The 16,849-nt window shown below is 36.1% G+C and overlaps 1 protein-coding gene across 2 annotated transcripts in view; it reads left to right on the top strand.

Moving 5' to 3' along the window:
- MRPL42 (mitochondrial ribosomal protein L42) overlaps window positions 1-16,849 on the top strand; it is a 30,372-nt gene that overhangs the window by 6,945 nt on the left and 6,578 nt on the right. For both annotated transcript variants that reach the window (XM_058568664.1, XM_058568663.1), the window contains exons 4-5: window positions 1,482-1,566; window positions 7,257-7,420. In XM_058568664.1, coding sequence (XP_058424647.1) covers window positions 1,482-1,566; window positions 7,257-7,420 — 249 coding nt within the window. The remainder of the gene's footprint in view (window positions 1-1,481; window positions 1,567-7,256; window positions 7,421-16,849) is intronic.

Raw genomic sequence — 16,849 nt, 5'->3', positions numbered from 1 at the left:
TTATTTGGTACTTATTCAATTCTAGTCACGATGCTAAGAACTAGGAATAACATATGAATAAGATATTGTCTTTTTTCTCAATAGCAGAGTCTGATGTGCAGAAACCGCAACATTTTTTTAAGCTACGTTGTTTTTATTGCAAATTTTAGTAAAAATATATTTTCTTCCCTCTTGACACTAGTTTTAATTTGAATTTTAATTGTACATTTAGTAAGTACTAAAATAGTGATGAGATTAGGTTAAATAGTAGGCAACACTTTTTGAAGTTGAAAAGATTGAGTGTTATAAGTGTTTTGTGTTATGTAAAACTCCATCCTTCATGAAAAATCATTTGATGGATTAAATGTTCATTATAGTCATGTTATGGTATTCAATCTTAAATCATGGTGAAACAACCTAATACCTTATCCTGTGTTAGCTAAAACACTTTATAGTTTAATTGCTGGTCTAGCTCAAATCTGGTTGGTGTTGGGCCGGCCCGGTGGCAAGCAGTTAAGTGCGCGCGCTCCGCTGCCGCGGCGAGGGGTTTGCTGGTTCAGATCCCGGGCGTGCACCGACGCACTGCTTGTCGAGCCATCCTGTGGCGGTGTGCCATATAAAGTAGAGGAAGATGGGCACGGATGTTAGCTCAGGGCCAGTCTTCCTCAGAAAAAAAAAAGAGAAAAAAAGTCTGGTTGGTGTTGAAATCCTAGAAACTTAAATTTATAGACACCTGGAGAACACATAAGTTTAATCAAACCTGACAGTCGTGCTCCTTAGAATGTATATGGATCTAAGTACAATAGTAGTTGCCAGGGTCTTTGAAAAACAAGCTTTGTTAGTTGGTACCTGAAGGAATGAGATCCAGCCAGAGCATTCCTGGAAGAAGTATTTAGAGGAGTATTGCCCAAAATGTGTTCTTCTGAGGGATATTCATGGAGGGAAGAGGTAATATTCAGTAATTACCAAGTTCGTTTGACCACAGAACCCTTCTTATAGTTGTATTGTTCTGCAAAAGGCACTTGGAGAAATACTGATCTAGAAAAAGTGCTCAGCCACAATCTTTATGGTTGGAAATTCAGGTGATCCTTTACCTGGAAGATTATGTACTTTGCTGATCTTGAACTTCAATAATGTAACCAAGTAACGTCCTTTTACAACTTTTTGAAGGTAGTTTTTAGGTAAGGAAAAGAAGTTCTAGTAATAGTGACAAATAAACATGAAGGTTTTTTCCAAAGATTTGGATAGTCTAAAGACAAATATGTAATTTGAAGAATAGTTCACATAAAATGTGGATAATGCATTAAGGGTTTGTTGTGGTAGTTAAGCTGATATATTTTGTGAGATGGTCTGAGTTGTCCCCTATGTTATGAGTACCAGGTTTGCCAGTCTAGTGATGTGGCATGATTCTTCAGGGATTCATGATTAATTAATTTAGCTCTAAGAATAATCATTCTGCCTTGAATACAGTATAACTCTCTTTCTCAAACATTCTTTTTTAGCAAAGTGGAGCTTGCTTTGACATCTGATGGCAGGACAATAGTATGCTACCACCCTTCTGTGGACATTCCATATGAACACACAAAAGTATGTATGAGAAAATCTCTTATAATTTTTAATGTGCTGTTGGAAATATTCACGCTTTCTTAGCGTATCCAAAGAGAAGGGAGTTGTTTGATTTCCTTTATTGGTTTAGATCTTCTTTTGGCTTTTTTATTTTACTGTTTCGATTTTTCTCTTGTTTCTTTTTCATCTTCTTTCTTTAAAGGCTATTTTCAGTACACAAAGTGAACTATTTAAACACAATTATGGCTTCAATTTTCTGGTCTAAAATTTGGTAGATTTCTGAGTAGGGATCAAACACACCTGGTATAAACTTACAAAACACATTGTTCCATACTACCTTACATTATAATCTAATAAATTTTGAAAAACTTTTATTTTATTTTATTTTTTATAATTTTATTTATTTATTTATTTTTTCCCCCAAAGCCCAGTAGATAGTTGTATATCATAGCTGCACATCCTTCTAGTTGCTGTATGTGGGACGCGGCCTCAGCATGGCCGGACAAGCGGTGCGCCGGTGCGCGCCCGGGATCTGAACCCGGGCCGCCAGCAGCAGAGCGCGCGCACTTAACCGCCAAGCCACGGGGCTGGCCCAGAAAAACTTTTATTTTAGAGTGCTGTTTCATAACTCTCATATTGTATTGGTTCTGATAATCCTTTTAATATTTGGTAAATTTATTTTATTTTAGTTAGTTTTTTCTAATGGGCCAACATGGGCATATATTTTAAGTGGCCTAGTTTAATTTTTTCCATATGTCTTCAAAAGCCAGGCGCTTGATAGAGGAAATTTTGTGTTGTTTTTAATACAATTTATTTTAGCTTGGCCCAAGTCTTTTTATTATTTTATATTTGAAATGTTTCCTCCTATTTCTTTAAGCCTTCTTCTACTATATTTGGTAATGTTCAATTTGCTCTTTGAGGAGAAAATAATTAGATAATTCAAGTCATCACATGGTGCATCTAGTGGTGCCTATTTTTAAAAATCATCATTAGGGCCAGGGTACTGGTTGATTTGACAAAACAGATTAATGTTATTTTGCTAGTTTTTATTCCCTTTTTAACCTCACGATTTTGTCTGCCTGCTTTGTATACTAGCCAGATATCATAGGCAATAATGCAGTACCTCTTTTGTTTCATTTCATTGAGCCATGTGTAGAAAATAAGCCTAAGTCATTGACCTTTGGCCTGTAAACCCTCCAGCTCATACTAATTGTGCCTTCTTCTATTATTTTATGGTATATTTCTGGTTATGTGCTTTGTCCTGTTTTAGTGGTTATACCAAGAAGCCCAAGACTGTGAGGTCATTTCTCAGCTTCCAGATTTTCATCCATATACATCCTGAATCTGACCCTTTTTCTATCCCTCCCAACTTTGAAAACTTTTCCACTATACTTTAAGAACTTACTATCATCAGTAAAATCTCTTATAACCTTAACTTTTTCCAGAATGTTGCCTTCACCTTCTGGCTCTGCCAGAAACCTGGCTGTACCCTAGGGCCATTGCTTCCCCAGCAGTCAGTAGTTGCTCTTTTCTCTCCTACAGCCTTTTACTCCTGGGCCTATAGGTGGAGTAGATGTCCCTGTAGCTCCTCGTTGTCATATTCAGACCATTTTTCCTTCTCCCTGACAATTTCTAGCTTTGTGGTTTGTATCATTAAACTATACCATCTACTGTCTTTTTTTTGTTGCTGTCATCTACCAACCTGCAATTTACTTCTCCTCCCTTTCAACCCTCCCCTCTTCCTTGAGGATTTTAGATGCACTGTCTCACTCTCCAATACTGTTTCTGTCCTAATTCTTTGTTATTTCACTGTCCATATAGAGTATCTGTCTAATACCCTGGGCTCTCACTTCTTGATCTTTTCTCCCTACCTCAGCCCCTACTCCCATGCTTGTACCCTAGAGATGTTCTAATCACAAATAACTTGTCCTCCTTCCTCCCAATCTAGATTTCAAGAATTCCACTAGCTTACTATCAACTCCCCCAAGTCTTCCAGCTCCAAGAATTATTCATTCCCTCATTGAGACCTGCATTCATTGATGAACCACTTTTTCACAGTCCCTCATGTATCTCACACATTCTCACTGCCCTTCTACCCAGCATAGATGCCACAGTCCATCATTGTAATCAGTCCCTCGCGTACATGCCCAACTCCCTGCCTCCTCTTTTTTTTTCTTGCACTCCCTTTGTTGCAGCAGTTGTCTGCTCTCCCACATCATCAGTATTCCTCTCTCTAGTCTAGAAGATTGCTTCTATTGGTTTACACATAATCCCTCCACTGCTACCTCGCTCTGTTGCTACCTCCCCACTGTTCTTCACGTACATTAGACAAGCTCCTGCCTCAGGGCCTTTGTAGTTCCTGCTTCCTCAGCCTGGACTATTTTCCCCCTAGAAATCCTCATAGTTTATACCCTTTCCTTTAGATCTTTCCTGATTCGTTACCTAGTGAGGCCTTTCTTGGTCACTGCATTTAGAGTAGTACCCCTGCCCTTGGACTCCCTGTTGTCCTTCTTTGCTTTACTTTTCTCAGCAGCATTTATCATTTCTGTCACACTGGATAGTTTCTTGTTTTTCTATCTCCCACCACTAAAATGTGAGCTCCATGAGGACAGGGCCTTGTCTCTTGTTCCCTGCTATGTCCTTAGCACCTGGAATAACATCTTTTGCTTGGTAGGCACACAATAAATATTTGTTGATTAAATGAATACATTTGTTCCTCCCTCTTCATGCTTAAGAGTTTTCTGTTTTAGGGCTAAGAGACATTCACCTGGGGAAGCATGGGATTTTTTTGTTTCTCAAGTAATAAATTATAGATTGGGCTGCACAATAAGAAACATTCTTGAAAACATGTTATTGTTAGAATAAAGTATGTTATTTTTGAATCCAGATTTACAAATCTCGTGAAGATAGTATATAACATTGAATAAATATCCTCAAATAGGGCTTAAAATTTAGACTCGATTTTCCTCTTTTCTCAAGCAAATAGGGCTGCAACTCCAGTGGGCCCTTTGATTCTCTGAGCCCTGGAAAGCATATTGCATACAAAGATCCTGGTCATAGGTACAAATACCAACTGAGACTGGCTTTAAGAAAGTGGAGATGATTTGTATCTTTGGTTTTCTGGTAATTCACATTTGAATCTAAAACATGTTGATTATTTTCCATAGATCCAGGTAAAAAGATTCTTTTCTCTGCTTCTGCCAGGTATATGTTTTATTAAAAGTACTGATATTCTAAAAATGTTTTTCTTGACTTTAGGATTTCTAGTTCAGGAAAAATAAAGATATTATACCAGAGGCAAAAACATAATGACTTGGAAAAATAAAATAAAAATTTAAGTACTAAGCAATTCTTTTTAGTGGTTGATTTAGTGGAAAATTTCAAAAGTCAAATTTTGAAAATTCTTCAGAAAAACAAGGGAAATTTAGGATGACAGTTCTGAATGTTTTGTAAAGTTGACATTGTTTTATTTTAGTTTTCCTTTTTACTGAAATATTCATGTACCCTTTCTTTGAAGTTTGATCAAGGAGATCAAATACTACCAAAAAATCAATTCTGAGTCTGCCAGAGGCTCTTGGTATAGACTCCAAAGAATCCATTAATTCCAGTGTCTTTTATCTATGTGCCTGGAAAAAAAATGTTTTTAATCATATAAAGCAGAGGCAATTTGTGATATATTAGAATTGAGCCCACTTGGGAATAGGAAGAGAGACAATTAACATTTATTAACACTTGAAAATAACTTAACTTTTTGATCATATTTAAAATATTTGATCTTTAGCAACAAGTATAATAACCTAAAAGAGAGAGAACTGTTTATAGGATCTAATCCCATGTTTGCTAGTACCCCGCAGGGTCTAATAGAAACTTGCAGATACACTTATTAGTATTGCACTTTACATAGAAGAGATGGTCTTTTAAAATTACTTTAAGTGTCTAAGGAGCACTTTTTCTTTAAAATAAATTTAGATCACTTTTTTCCTGTTTGAGGCCTTAATAGAAATATTAATAGCTACCTACCATTATTGAACTCTTAGCATGTGAGGGACAGCTAAGCATATTATGTATTATTATTTCACTTAATCCTTCTCACACCCTTATGAGGTAGATATTACTTCTCTGATTTTACAGAAAGGGAAATTAAGACCTTAAATAACTTGCCCCAGGTCACAGAGCCAGAGCTAGTAAGTTGACAGAATCAGAGTCCAAAGCCCAAGTTCTTAACCTCTTCATTATACTTTCTCCTTATTCCCTCCCACACTAGGTAAGTGGTTCCTTTTTCTACTTATGTCAAGTTGTTACTTCTAAGTCTAACTTTGAAGGCCTTTCATAATCTGGTCTCGTGAGATCCATTTTTTAAGATTATCTATTGTGTGTTCTTTCCTATGTTCCTTTCCTCGTAATGTTTGGTATCCCTTGTAGAATACATTCTGCACACTGTGATGAGTCTCTGGCTTGGCTCCCATTCTACTTCTCACTGATATCTTTGTTACTTTGCATTTGTGATGTACTTAGTCAATTGTGTCACCTTCGTGCACTTTATATATATTGCCTTTTAAAGAGGTCTTATTGTTTCATGCACATTATCTATATAAATATATGTTGTAACATTTAATACAGTTGGTAGAATATAGTAGTTGTCATTTAGTGTATGGATGTAAAGAGGACATCTGTGTTTGAATTGTTTCCCATCTGGTTGTAAATTTAAATTTTCATTGTATTGTAATTATATATATATATATATATATATATATATATATATATATATATGGTATTTATGAAACAAGGCAATGCTACAATCTTGTGTTACATACATTATCATGTAATATTTAAAATATAGGTAACCTGACCCTCCAAGATGGGGATTCTTTTTCTTTTTTTGTGTGTGAGGAAGATCAGCCCTGAGCTCACATCCATGCCAATCCTCCTCTTTTTGCTGAGGAAGACTGGCCCTGGGCTAAAATCTGTGCCTATCTTCCTCCACTTTATATGGGATGCCACCACAGCATGGCCTGACAAGTGGTGCCTTGGTGCGCACCCGGGATCCGAACCCTGGGCCGCCAGCAGCGGAGCATGAGCACTTAACCGCTATGCCATGGGGCCGGCCCCAACGTGGTGATTCTTAAAGGCTTTAATGAGCCACTGTTATTGATGGGAATATGTTATATAACTTGTGTGTTGGGGAGGAGATGAGATTTTTAGTAATTAATGTCTTTGGGGGAGAAAACTACTCAGATTACCATAAAGCATCATTTTTCGCATTTCAGTTACCTAAAATGAACACATTGAAGTTTTTCCTGCTTCTGTTGGATGTAAGAAATATCTTCAATGAAACATTTGTCATTGTATCTCACTTTAATGATATACAAGGTAGAGACTGTAAACTTTTAAGTTAAAAAATAATGGTATGATTTATAGTTTTGAGAAATAGAAACTAAAGTGATAACTACTTTATTGTTGTGGGTAAAAAAAGAACTCTAAGTAAGGCTTTTATTATTGGAAAAGAAACCCAAAACTTGATGTGAGAAGAAAAATATTTTTGATTCTTCAATGAATAATGCAACTAAGTGAAACTGTTCTGATAACTTATTTACCCACTTTGAGGTACTGTAATGAATTATTGAGAATGGTAGTTGTTTCATTGTAAACTCAATCAAATGCTGGCTGCCATTCCTGCGTATTTGTGCTGTTCATTCCTGATTATTTTGTAGCCTATCCCTCGGCCAGATCCTGTGCACAATCATGAAGAAACACATGATCAGGTGCTGAAAACCAGATTAGAAGAAAAAGGTGAACACTTGGAGCAAGGACCCATGATAGAGCAACTGAGCAAAATGTTCTTTACTACTAAGCACCGCTGGTATCCTCGCGGACAGTAAGTTCTATTTTCTTTTCTTCAACTCCCGTTAGACACAATAAAGGAACACATAACTTTCCTTACATTAACAAACTTCTGAAGTTGTATTCTGTGTGGGGAAGTTAACACCCAATGTGATCACCTACTATATTTTATTGAGGTATAATTGACATATAACATTATATTAGTTTCAGTTGTACAACATAATGATTCGATATTTGTATATATTGAGAAATGATCACCATGCTCTCTAGTTAACATCTGTCACCATACCTAGTTACAAAATTTTTTTTTTTGTGTGAGGAAGATCAGCCGTGAGCTAACATCTGTCACCAATCCTCCTCTTTTTGCTGAGGAAGACTGGCCCTGGGCTAACATCCGTACCCATCTTCCTCCACTTTATATGGGATGCCGCCACAGCATGGCTTGACAAGTGGTGCGTTGGTGCACACGTGGGATCTGAACCCTGGGCCACTGAAGCAGAGCGCGCGCACTTAACTGCTACACCACTGGGCCAGCCCCCCAAATTTTTTTTTTTTGATGAGAACTTTTAAGATTTGCTGTCTTCGCAACTTATATGTATGCAATACAGTATTATTAACTATAGTCACCATGCTGTACATTATATCCCCATGACTTATTTATTTTATAACTGGAAATTTGTACCTTTTGACCCCTTTTACCCATTTTGCCCATCCCCCACTCCTTGCATCTGGCAGCCACCAATCTATTCCATTTGCTTTGTTTGTTTTTTAGATTCCACATATAAGTGAGATCATATAGTATTTGCCTTTCTCTGTCTGACTTATTTTACTTAGCATAATGCCCTCAAGATCCATCCATGTTGTCACAGATGACAAGATTTCATTCTCTTTTATGGTTGAATAATATGCCATTTTATATATATATATATACCATATTTTCTTTATTCAGTTATCCGTCGGTGGACACTTACGCTGTTTCCATGTCTTGGCTATTGTAAATAATGCTGCATTGAACATGGGAGTGCATATATCTTTTCAAGTTAGTGTTTTCACTTTCTTCTGATAAGTACCCAGAAGTGGAATTGCTAGATCATATGGTAGTTCTATTTTTAGTTTTTTGAGGAACCTCTATACTGTTTTCCATAGTAGTTGCAGCAGTTTGCATTCCCATCAGATTACCTACTATATTGTATTTTTAATCTATATATACTTTAGCTAAAATGAAATAGTACTTCTTTTTTTCTTTATTTTAATGGGAGAATTTAACCAAAGCTTTCAGTGTTTTGCAAGAGTTCTTGAAAATTTTTCCTTTTGGTGATATACAATCATGCATCACTTAACGATGGGGTTACGTTCTGAGGAACGTCATTAGGTGATTTCATCATTGTGCGAATGTCATAGAGTGTACTTACACAAACCTTGATGGGATAGCCTCTACACACCTAGCCTATATGGTACTAATCTTATGGGACCACCATCATATATGCAGTCTGTCGTTGACTGAAACATTGTTATACAGTGCATGATTGTAGTCATTTAGTGTATTGTTTTTATTCATCTTCCTGATAAATAATTGATCTTGTCCTCATCCCTTTATCCATTTCTTTAACAGATTTTGAGTTATTGCAAAAAAACAAATGGGGTACAAAAATGATTGGGCAGTGTATATTGTTCTCAGATCCTTTGGAAACTACAATTGCCCCTCTGTTTGCAAGTACTCACGTTTTATTACATTGATTCTCCCTATCTGACTCTGGCTTTGATTAGTTTTCTTGTTTTGATTCTTCTTTTCTGTCATATCTACCTTCTTCCCTACGAAAACTATGCTGCAGTGGCTTTTTTTTTTTTTTTTAAAGATTTTATTTATTTATTTTTCCCCCCAAAGCCCCAGTAGATAGTTGTATGTCATAGCTGCATATCCTTCTAGTTGCTGTCTGTGGGACGCGGCCTCAGCATGGCCAGAGAAGCAGTGCGTCGGTGTGCGCCCGGGATCCGAACCCGGGCTGCCAGCAGCAGAGCGTGCGCACTTAACCGCCAAGCCACAGGGCCGGCCCATGCAGTGGCTTTTTTATTGTTTAGGTTTTTTGAGCAAACTTTTTTCTTATTCACTTGTGTCACCCAGTAACTAGCCCTGGGCTGGCACATTTATGGCAGGACATGCTTATGGAATTAATGAATATACAATTCATCAAGCTGCTTTACTAAGTGCTGGGTGATCAAAACACAATCTTTGTTTGCAAGTTGTTTATAGTCAAGGAGGGAAGATAGTAGAATAAATAAAATCGAGTGATTGAGCCTTGAAGGATGATTAGGAGTTACCCATGGGAATGGGGAAAAGGCTTCACAGGCAGAGAGAACAGTGTGTCATAGAGTATGCTGGGGAAATTGCAAGTAGTTCAGCTTGGATGGGACCCAGAATATGAGGAGGGAATGTAGGAAGTATCTTATGAAGGATTTTATGTTGTGCTGAGGAGTTTAGATTTTATTTTCATTGCCAAATTTAAGGAAGAAAACTGACATGCCCAACTTTTATGCATTAGAAAATCATTAAGTAGGCTCTGTATTTGGGATAAGGTGATATATAGAAATATTGGAGTCAGTGAGACCTGTTAGGAAACTATTACAATAGTCCAGGTGAAAAATGTTGAAGATCTAAATGGAAGGACCAGTAATGGGAATAGAAAGAGGAAAATAAAACAGAGAACTATGTTTAAGTGACCAGACTAGGTGTGAGTAGGGGGAGAGAGGGAAGAGATAGGAGGCCTCTCAAGTTTCTGACAGAGGTGTTTGGGTGGATGGTGCTGCCGTTCATACAAGTGGGGAAACAGAGTTGGCAGTGAGGAAGATGAACCCATTGTTGTTTACGTTGTCTGACGGGTCTGTGGATCATCTGGTGGGAAGCAATTCTGAAAGTGGGTGGATGTATGGATCTAGAGCTCAGTTTACTTTTTTTAATTTCTCTTTAGAAGGTACTTCTCTCCCTTATCCTTAGTTCTAATAGGTATTCCTCAGGGCTCTTCCTCATACTCTACGTCTTGCTGAAATTCATTCCGAGTTTCAATTACGTTCATTGTATAGATGACGTGCAATCTGCTCTGTTACATATTTTTTTATTTCCTTGGTCTTATTCCCAATATCATTGTCCTTAGAATATTTCAAACTAGATATCTGTCCAAAGTTTTAAATTCATTATAACAAACCACAGCTTTTCTTTTCCTGTCTTAAAAAAGCTGCTCCCTTAATAATCTTTCTGTAATAAAGGTGATATTTCAGTATCTATTTCCCAAGAAAAAAATCTGAGACTTTTTTGGCCATTGGTGTCTTTCAATTCCTGCTTCTATTTTATTTTCCCTTCCTTGATTTTTCTTTCTTGTTTAGTACCCACTTTGTTTATGCATGCTATCTGGGTTTTCCCCTATTTTTATAATTGTAAGTTAGAGTGTGTGAAAACAAATTAGCAAGCCATTGCATCGCCCCATATCTAAGGCATTACTGTATTCTAAGATTTCTGTCCATGATTCATAACACCTCTCTTGTTTGTCTTTTATTTCTGTCCTATTATCCAGATATTTTAATTCATCCCCATCTTGAAATTCTTCTATAATGGCTTTCAGTACCTGTTTCCTTCCTGCATGTTCCATATTGCTGCAGTCTTTGGTCATCTTTTGTTCATAACCCAATCACTGAAGTTATAAAAGTCCTCTAAAGGTGTGTAACTTGAAAGGGACAAGGTTGAAGGCAAGAAGACCATTACAGAGCCTTAAAACCAAGCATGTTATCTTCAGACTTTTGTATCTAGTACCGCACTTATGTTTAATCTTATTTACTTATTTAATCTTATTACTGCTAATTAAGTTTTGACTGCTAATTAATTTAATCTCCTAGCATGTCTTGTCCCATCAGGATTACTAAGCATTTTCAATTGTAAGCAGACTTTAATTAGATGCAATTAATTCTCCCAATATCTATCCTAATAAAGAGCTCAGCAGAAAAACTCCAGATACTAGCTTACGTATATAAAGAAAATTTTTACCTGTAGGTGTTGCCCTTGAGATCATCCTTCAGAATTTTAAATAAGGCAATGTGTGATCATTGATCATTCAACAGGTATTTATTTGGCATCTACATATATATTTTGGATTAATGTAAGCCATTTTCAAGTGTTGGTTTCTAGATGTCAAGAGACCACTTCTCCTAAAACATCAGGCAGTATATAGAAGGATGTTTTACCAAATATTTCACAATTTTTAACTTATAGCAATCAAAAAAATGAGATGCAGGGGCCAGCCCAGTGGCGCAAGCGGTTAAGTGTGCGAGCTCTGCTGCAGCAGCCTGGGGTTCGCCGGTTTGGATCCCAGGCGTGCACCGACGCACCACTTGACAAGCCATGCTGTGGTGGCGTCCCGTATAAAGTGGAGGAAGATGGGCACGGATGTTAGCCCAGGGCCAGTCTTCCTCAGCAAAAAAAAAAAAAAAAAAAAAAAGAGGAGGCTTGGCAGATGTTAGCACAGGGCTGATCTTCCTCACAGAAAAAAAAATGAGATGCATTATGAATTTAATAATTGGGGATATATAACATCTTTTTATAATGGGTTTTTTTTTTTTTTTTTGAGAAAGATCGGCCCTGAGCTAACATCTGTTGCCAATCTTCCTCCTTTTTTCTCCCCAAAGCCCCAGTAGATTGTTGTATGTCATGGTTGTACATCCTTCTAGTTGCTCTATGTGGGACGCCGCCTCAGCATGACTTGATGAGCCGTGCATAGGTCTGCACCCAGGATCCGAACGGGCGAACCTTGGGCCGCCGAAGCAGAGGTCACGAACTTAACTGCTAGGCCACTGGGCCAGCCCCTATGACATCTTTTTAATAAGTATTTATTAAAAGGTATAAAATTCTTGTTTAAGAAACAAGTATTTTTAAACAATGCAGAAGTATTTAAAGTATAAAATAGAACTCTTCTTTCTACCTACTCATACTCTATTCCCCATAGATAAACTGTTAAATTCTACCAATATGAATAGCCCTACCTCATATTATACTCAGTTTTATGCTTTTTTTTTTTTTTTTTTTGGTGAGGAAGATTGTCCCTGAGCTAACATCTGTGCCAATCTTCCTCTACTGGCCAAGCCATAGCATGGCTTGATGAGTGGTGTGTAGGTCTGTGCCCGAGATCTGAACCCACGAACCCTGGACTGCCAAAGCAGAGCGCATGAACTCAACCACTGCACCACCAGGCTGGCCCTCAGTTTTGTGCTTTTTGAACTCCAATAAAGTGAAACTCTTTTTTGAGAGTGCAACTTTGTGTTAAAGAGTGCTAGGCTGACTCAAATCATCTTGCATCTGCTACTTACTAGCTAGTTACTCAATCTTGTTATCTATTAAAGAAAATAGAAATAATAATGACTAATTTGCATGGTGGTTTTGAGATAAAATATAATCATATAGGTTAAGCACCTGGCATATGGTATACGCTCAATAATAATATAGTCATATTATTAATATTGTCTCCTACTCATAGTTTCCTCTTAACTCACTCTTTTTGGAGAATCTTTTCTTAAATAGGCTCTTTTGAGGTATAATGTATATACAGAAAAATTCACCAGTTTGAAGTATACAATTCCATGAGTTTTGACAACTGTATACAGTTGTATGATAATATCACAATCATAATATAGACTATTTCATCACTCCAAAAAGTTCTCTTGTGCCCTTTTGCAGTTAGTTCCCTCTCTTTAACGCCCACGCCTGGCAATCACTGATCTACTTCCTATCACTTTTTAGGATTTCATGAATTTCTGGAATTTTCTATTTTGCCCTTTCTAGAATTTCATGTAAATGGAATTATACGGTACGTGACCTTTTGGGTCTGGCGTATTTCACTTAGTGTAATGCTTGTGCGATTCATCCACGTTGTTGTGTGTACCAGTAGTTTGTCCTTTTTTATTTCTGAGTAGTGTTCTCTTGTATGGATAGACCACAATTTGTTTATTTATCAATTGATGACATTTTGGATTCTTTACAGTTTTCAGCTGTTATGAATAAAGCTGCATAAATGTTCAAATACAAGTCATTATATTGCCATGTTTTCATTTCTCTTGGGTGAATACCTAAGAGTATGATTACTCAGTCATATGAGAAGCACATGTTTAAATTTGTAATAAATTATCAAAGTGGCTGAAGCATTTTGCATTCTCACCAGCATTGTGTGTGAATTCCACTTGCTCCACATCCTCCCCAACACTTGATATAATCAGTCTTTTTAGTTTTAGTCATTTTGTTGGGTGAGTGGTAGTATTTCATTATGGTTTTAATTTATGTTTTTTCTAATAACTAATGATTTTGAACATCTTTTCATGTGCTTATTGGCCATTTGTATGTTTGGGGTTTTTTTTTTTGTTTTTTGGTGAAGTCTATGTATAAATCTTTTGCCTATTTTTAAAAAGTAGATTGGTGGGCCGGCCCCGTGGCTTAGCAGTTAAGTGTGCGCGCTCCACTGCTGGCGGCCCGGGTTCGGATCCCAGGCGCGCACCGACGCACCGCTTCTCCGGCCATGCTGAGGCCGTGTCCCACATACAGCAACTAGAAGGATGTGCAGCTATGACATACAACTATCTACTGGGGCTTTGGGGATAAAAAACAAATAAATAAAATTTAAAAAAAGTAGATTGGTTGTCTTATTAAGGTGTAAAACTTGTGGATCAAAGTCTTTTATGAGATACATCTTTTGCAAATATTTTCTCCCGGTCTGTGGCTTGCCTTTTCATTTCCTTAATAGCGTCTTTTGAAGATCAAAAGTCTTTTAATTTTGGTGAAATCCAATTTACAAATTTTTCCTTTTAGTTCAGGCTTTTTGTGTCCTATTTAAAAAATCTTTGCCTAATCTAAGGCCACTAAGACTTTTTCCTGTGTTTTCTTCTAGAAGTTTTATAATTTTAGCTCTAACGTTTAGATTTATAATCCGCTTAGAGTTAATTTTTATATACAGTATGAGGCATAGATTGAGATTTTTTTTTTTTTTGCGTATGTATATCCGGTTGTTTCAACACATTTAGTTGAAAATATTAATCTTTCTCCATTCGATTGCCCTAGCACCTTGTTGAAAATCAGTTGGCCATGTATGTGGGTCCTGTAACTCTCTATTTTGTTCTACTAATATATATGTCCATCTTTGCTATGCACTGTTTTAGTGACTATCGCTTTAAATACGTCTTGAAATCAGGGAGAGCAAGTCCTGTAACTTTGTTCTTTTTTTCAGAAGTGTCTCAGCAATCCTAGTTCTTTTGCATTCCCATGGAAATTTTGGAATCAGTTTATCAGGTTTTACAAAAAGACAGCTGAGATTTTGAAGGAGATTGCGTTTAGTCTATATATCAATTTCAGGAGAATTGATGTCTTAACAATATCAAATTTTCCGATCTATGAAAATGGTATATTTCTCCATTTATTTAGGTCTTTTAAAATTTCACTTAACAGTGTTTATTATAGTTTGCAGTGTATAAATGTTGCGCATTTTTTTGTTAAATTTACCTCAAATATTTCATATTTTTCATGCTATTGTAAATGGTATTGGGTTTTTAATTTCAATTTCTGATGCCTTGTAGTTCATCTGTAGAAATACAGTTGATTTTTTTATATTGACTTTGTATCCTATGATCTTGAGACTTGTTCTAGTAGCTTTTTTATATATTCCTTAGGATTTTCTACACAGATGATCATTGGATAAAGACAATTTTCTCCTTTTACAATTTGTATGCTTTTTATTTCTTTTTCTTGCCTTATTTAAGCACTGCTTAGGACCTTAAGTACAATGTTGAGTAGAGGTGTTGAGAGTGGACTTCACTGCCCTTTTTCCTAGTTTTAGTGAGGGAAAGCATTGAGTCTTTCAGTGTTTAAGTATGATGTTATTATGAGCCTTTTTGTAGATGCTCTTTTTCTAGTTGAGGAAGTGCCTTGTATTCCTGATGTTTTTATCATGAATGGGTATTGAATTTTGTTTGATGCTTTTCCTGTATCTATTAAGATGATCATATGGTTTTTCTTTTTTAGTCCTTAATATGATGAATTATATTGAATGATTTTAAATGTTAAACCAACCTTTTATTCCTGTGCTAAACCCCACTTGGTCATGATATATTATTCTTTTTATGGATTGTTGGATTCAATTTACTAAAATTTTGTGTAGAATTTTTATATCTTTGCATATTAGAGATATTGGTCTGTAGTCTTATAATATCTTTATCTGGTTTTGGTGTCAGATTAATGCTTACATCATAGAATGAGTTTGGAAGTATTCCGTCTTCAGTTTTTTGGAAGAGTTTATGTAGAATGGGTATTATTTCTTTCTTGAATGTTGGAATTCACCAGTGAAGCCATCTGGGTCTGGAGTTTTCTTTGTGGGAAGCTTTTTAACTACAAATTCAATTACTGTAGTTGATATATAGGGCTGTTCACTGTATCTATTTCTTCTTGAGAGAGCTTTGGTATTTCGTATCTTTCAAGGGATTTGTTCATTTCGTCTAAATTCTTTAATTTATTTGCACACAGTTATTCATAATATTCCCTTATTATCCTTTTCATATTTTTATATTCTGCAATGAGATCACCTCTCATCCATTCCTGGTATTGTTATTTTGTTGATCTTTTTGAGAAACAGCTTTTGGTTTCATTGATTCTCTCTGTTGTTTTCTATTTCACTGATTTTTGCTCTTTATTCGTTCTTTCTTTCTGCTCACTCTAGGTGTAATTTATTTTTTTCTAGTTTCTTAAGGTGCATTGTTTGGAAACCTGTCTTTTTTGATTTAAGCATTTAATGCTATAAATTTCCCTTTCATCCCTGCTTTAGCTGCATCCCACAAATTTTGATGTGTTTTGTTTTCATTTTCATTCAGTTTTAAATGTTTTCTAATTTGCTGTGTGATTTCTTCTTTGATTCATTAGCAATGTCTTAATTTCCAGATATTTTGAAATTTTCCAGATATCTTGCTGTTACTGATTTCTAGTTTAATTCTGTTGTGATCACAAAACATACTGTGTATGCTTTTTCAGTCTTTAATTAACTGAGATTTGTTTTATGGTCCAGATTATGGTCTGTCTTAGTGAATGTTTCGTGTGCATTTGAAAAGAAAGTGTATATTCTGCCATTGGTGCTGGTGGTTTTCTAAAAGTATCGATTAGGTCTGGTTGGCTGGTAGTGTTGTTCAAGTTTTCTATACTATTATTAATTTTCTATTTAATTTGTTATTATGAGAGGAATGTTGAAATCTGCCACTATAATTGTGGATTTTTCTATTTCTCCTCTCAATTCTGTTTGTCTTCATATATTTTGAAGCTCTGTTATTAAGTGTATATACATTTATTATTATTATATCCTCTTGATGAATTGACAACTTTATTTTAATGAAGCGTTCTTTTCTATTGCTGCTGATATTTCTTATTCTGAAGTCTAATTTATCTGTGTCTTTATAT

Source organism: Diceros bicornis, chromosome 25, assembly GCF_020826845.1.
Source record: "Diceros bicornis minor isolate mBicDic1 chromosome 25, mDicBic1.mat.cur, whole genome shotgun sequence".
In the NCBI taxonomy this organism is placed as follows: Eukaryota; Metazoa; Chordata; class Mammalia; order Perissodactyla; family Rhinocerotidae; genus Diceros; species Diceros bicornis.
The sequence above is the reverse complement of the archived record's forward strand: the minus strand, read 5'-3'. Positions and strand labels throughout refer to the sequence as shown.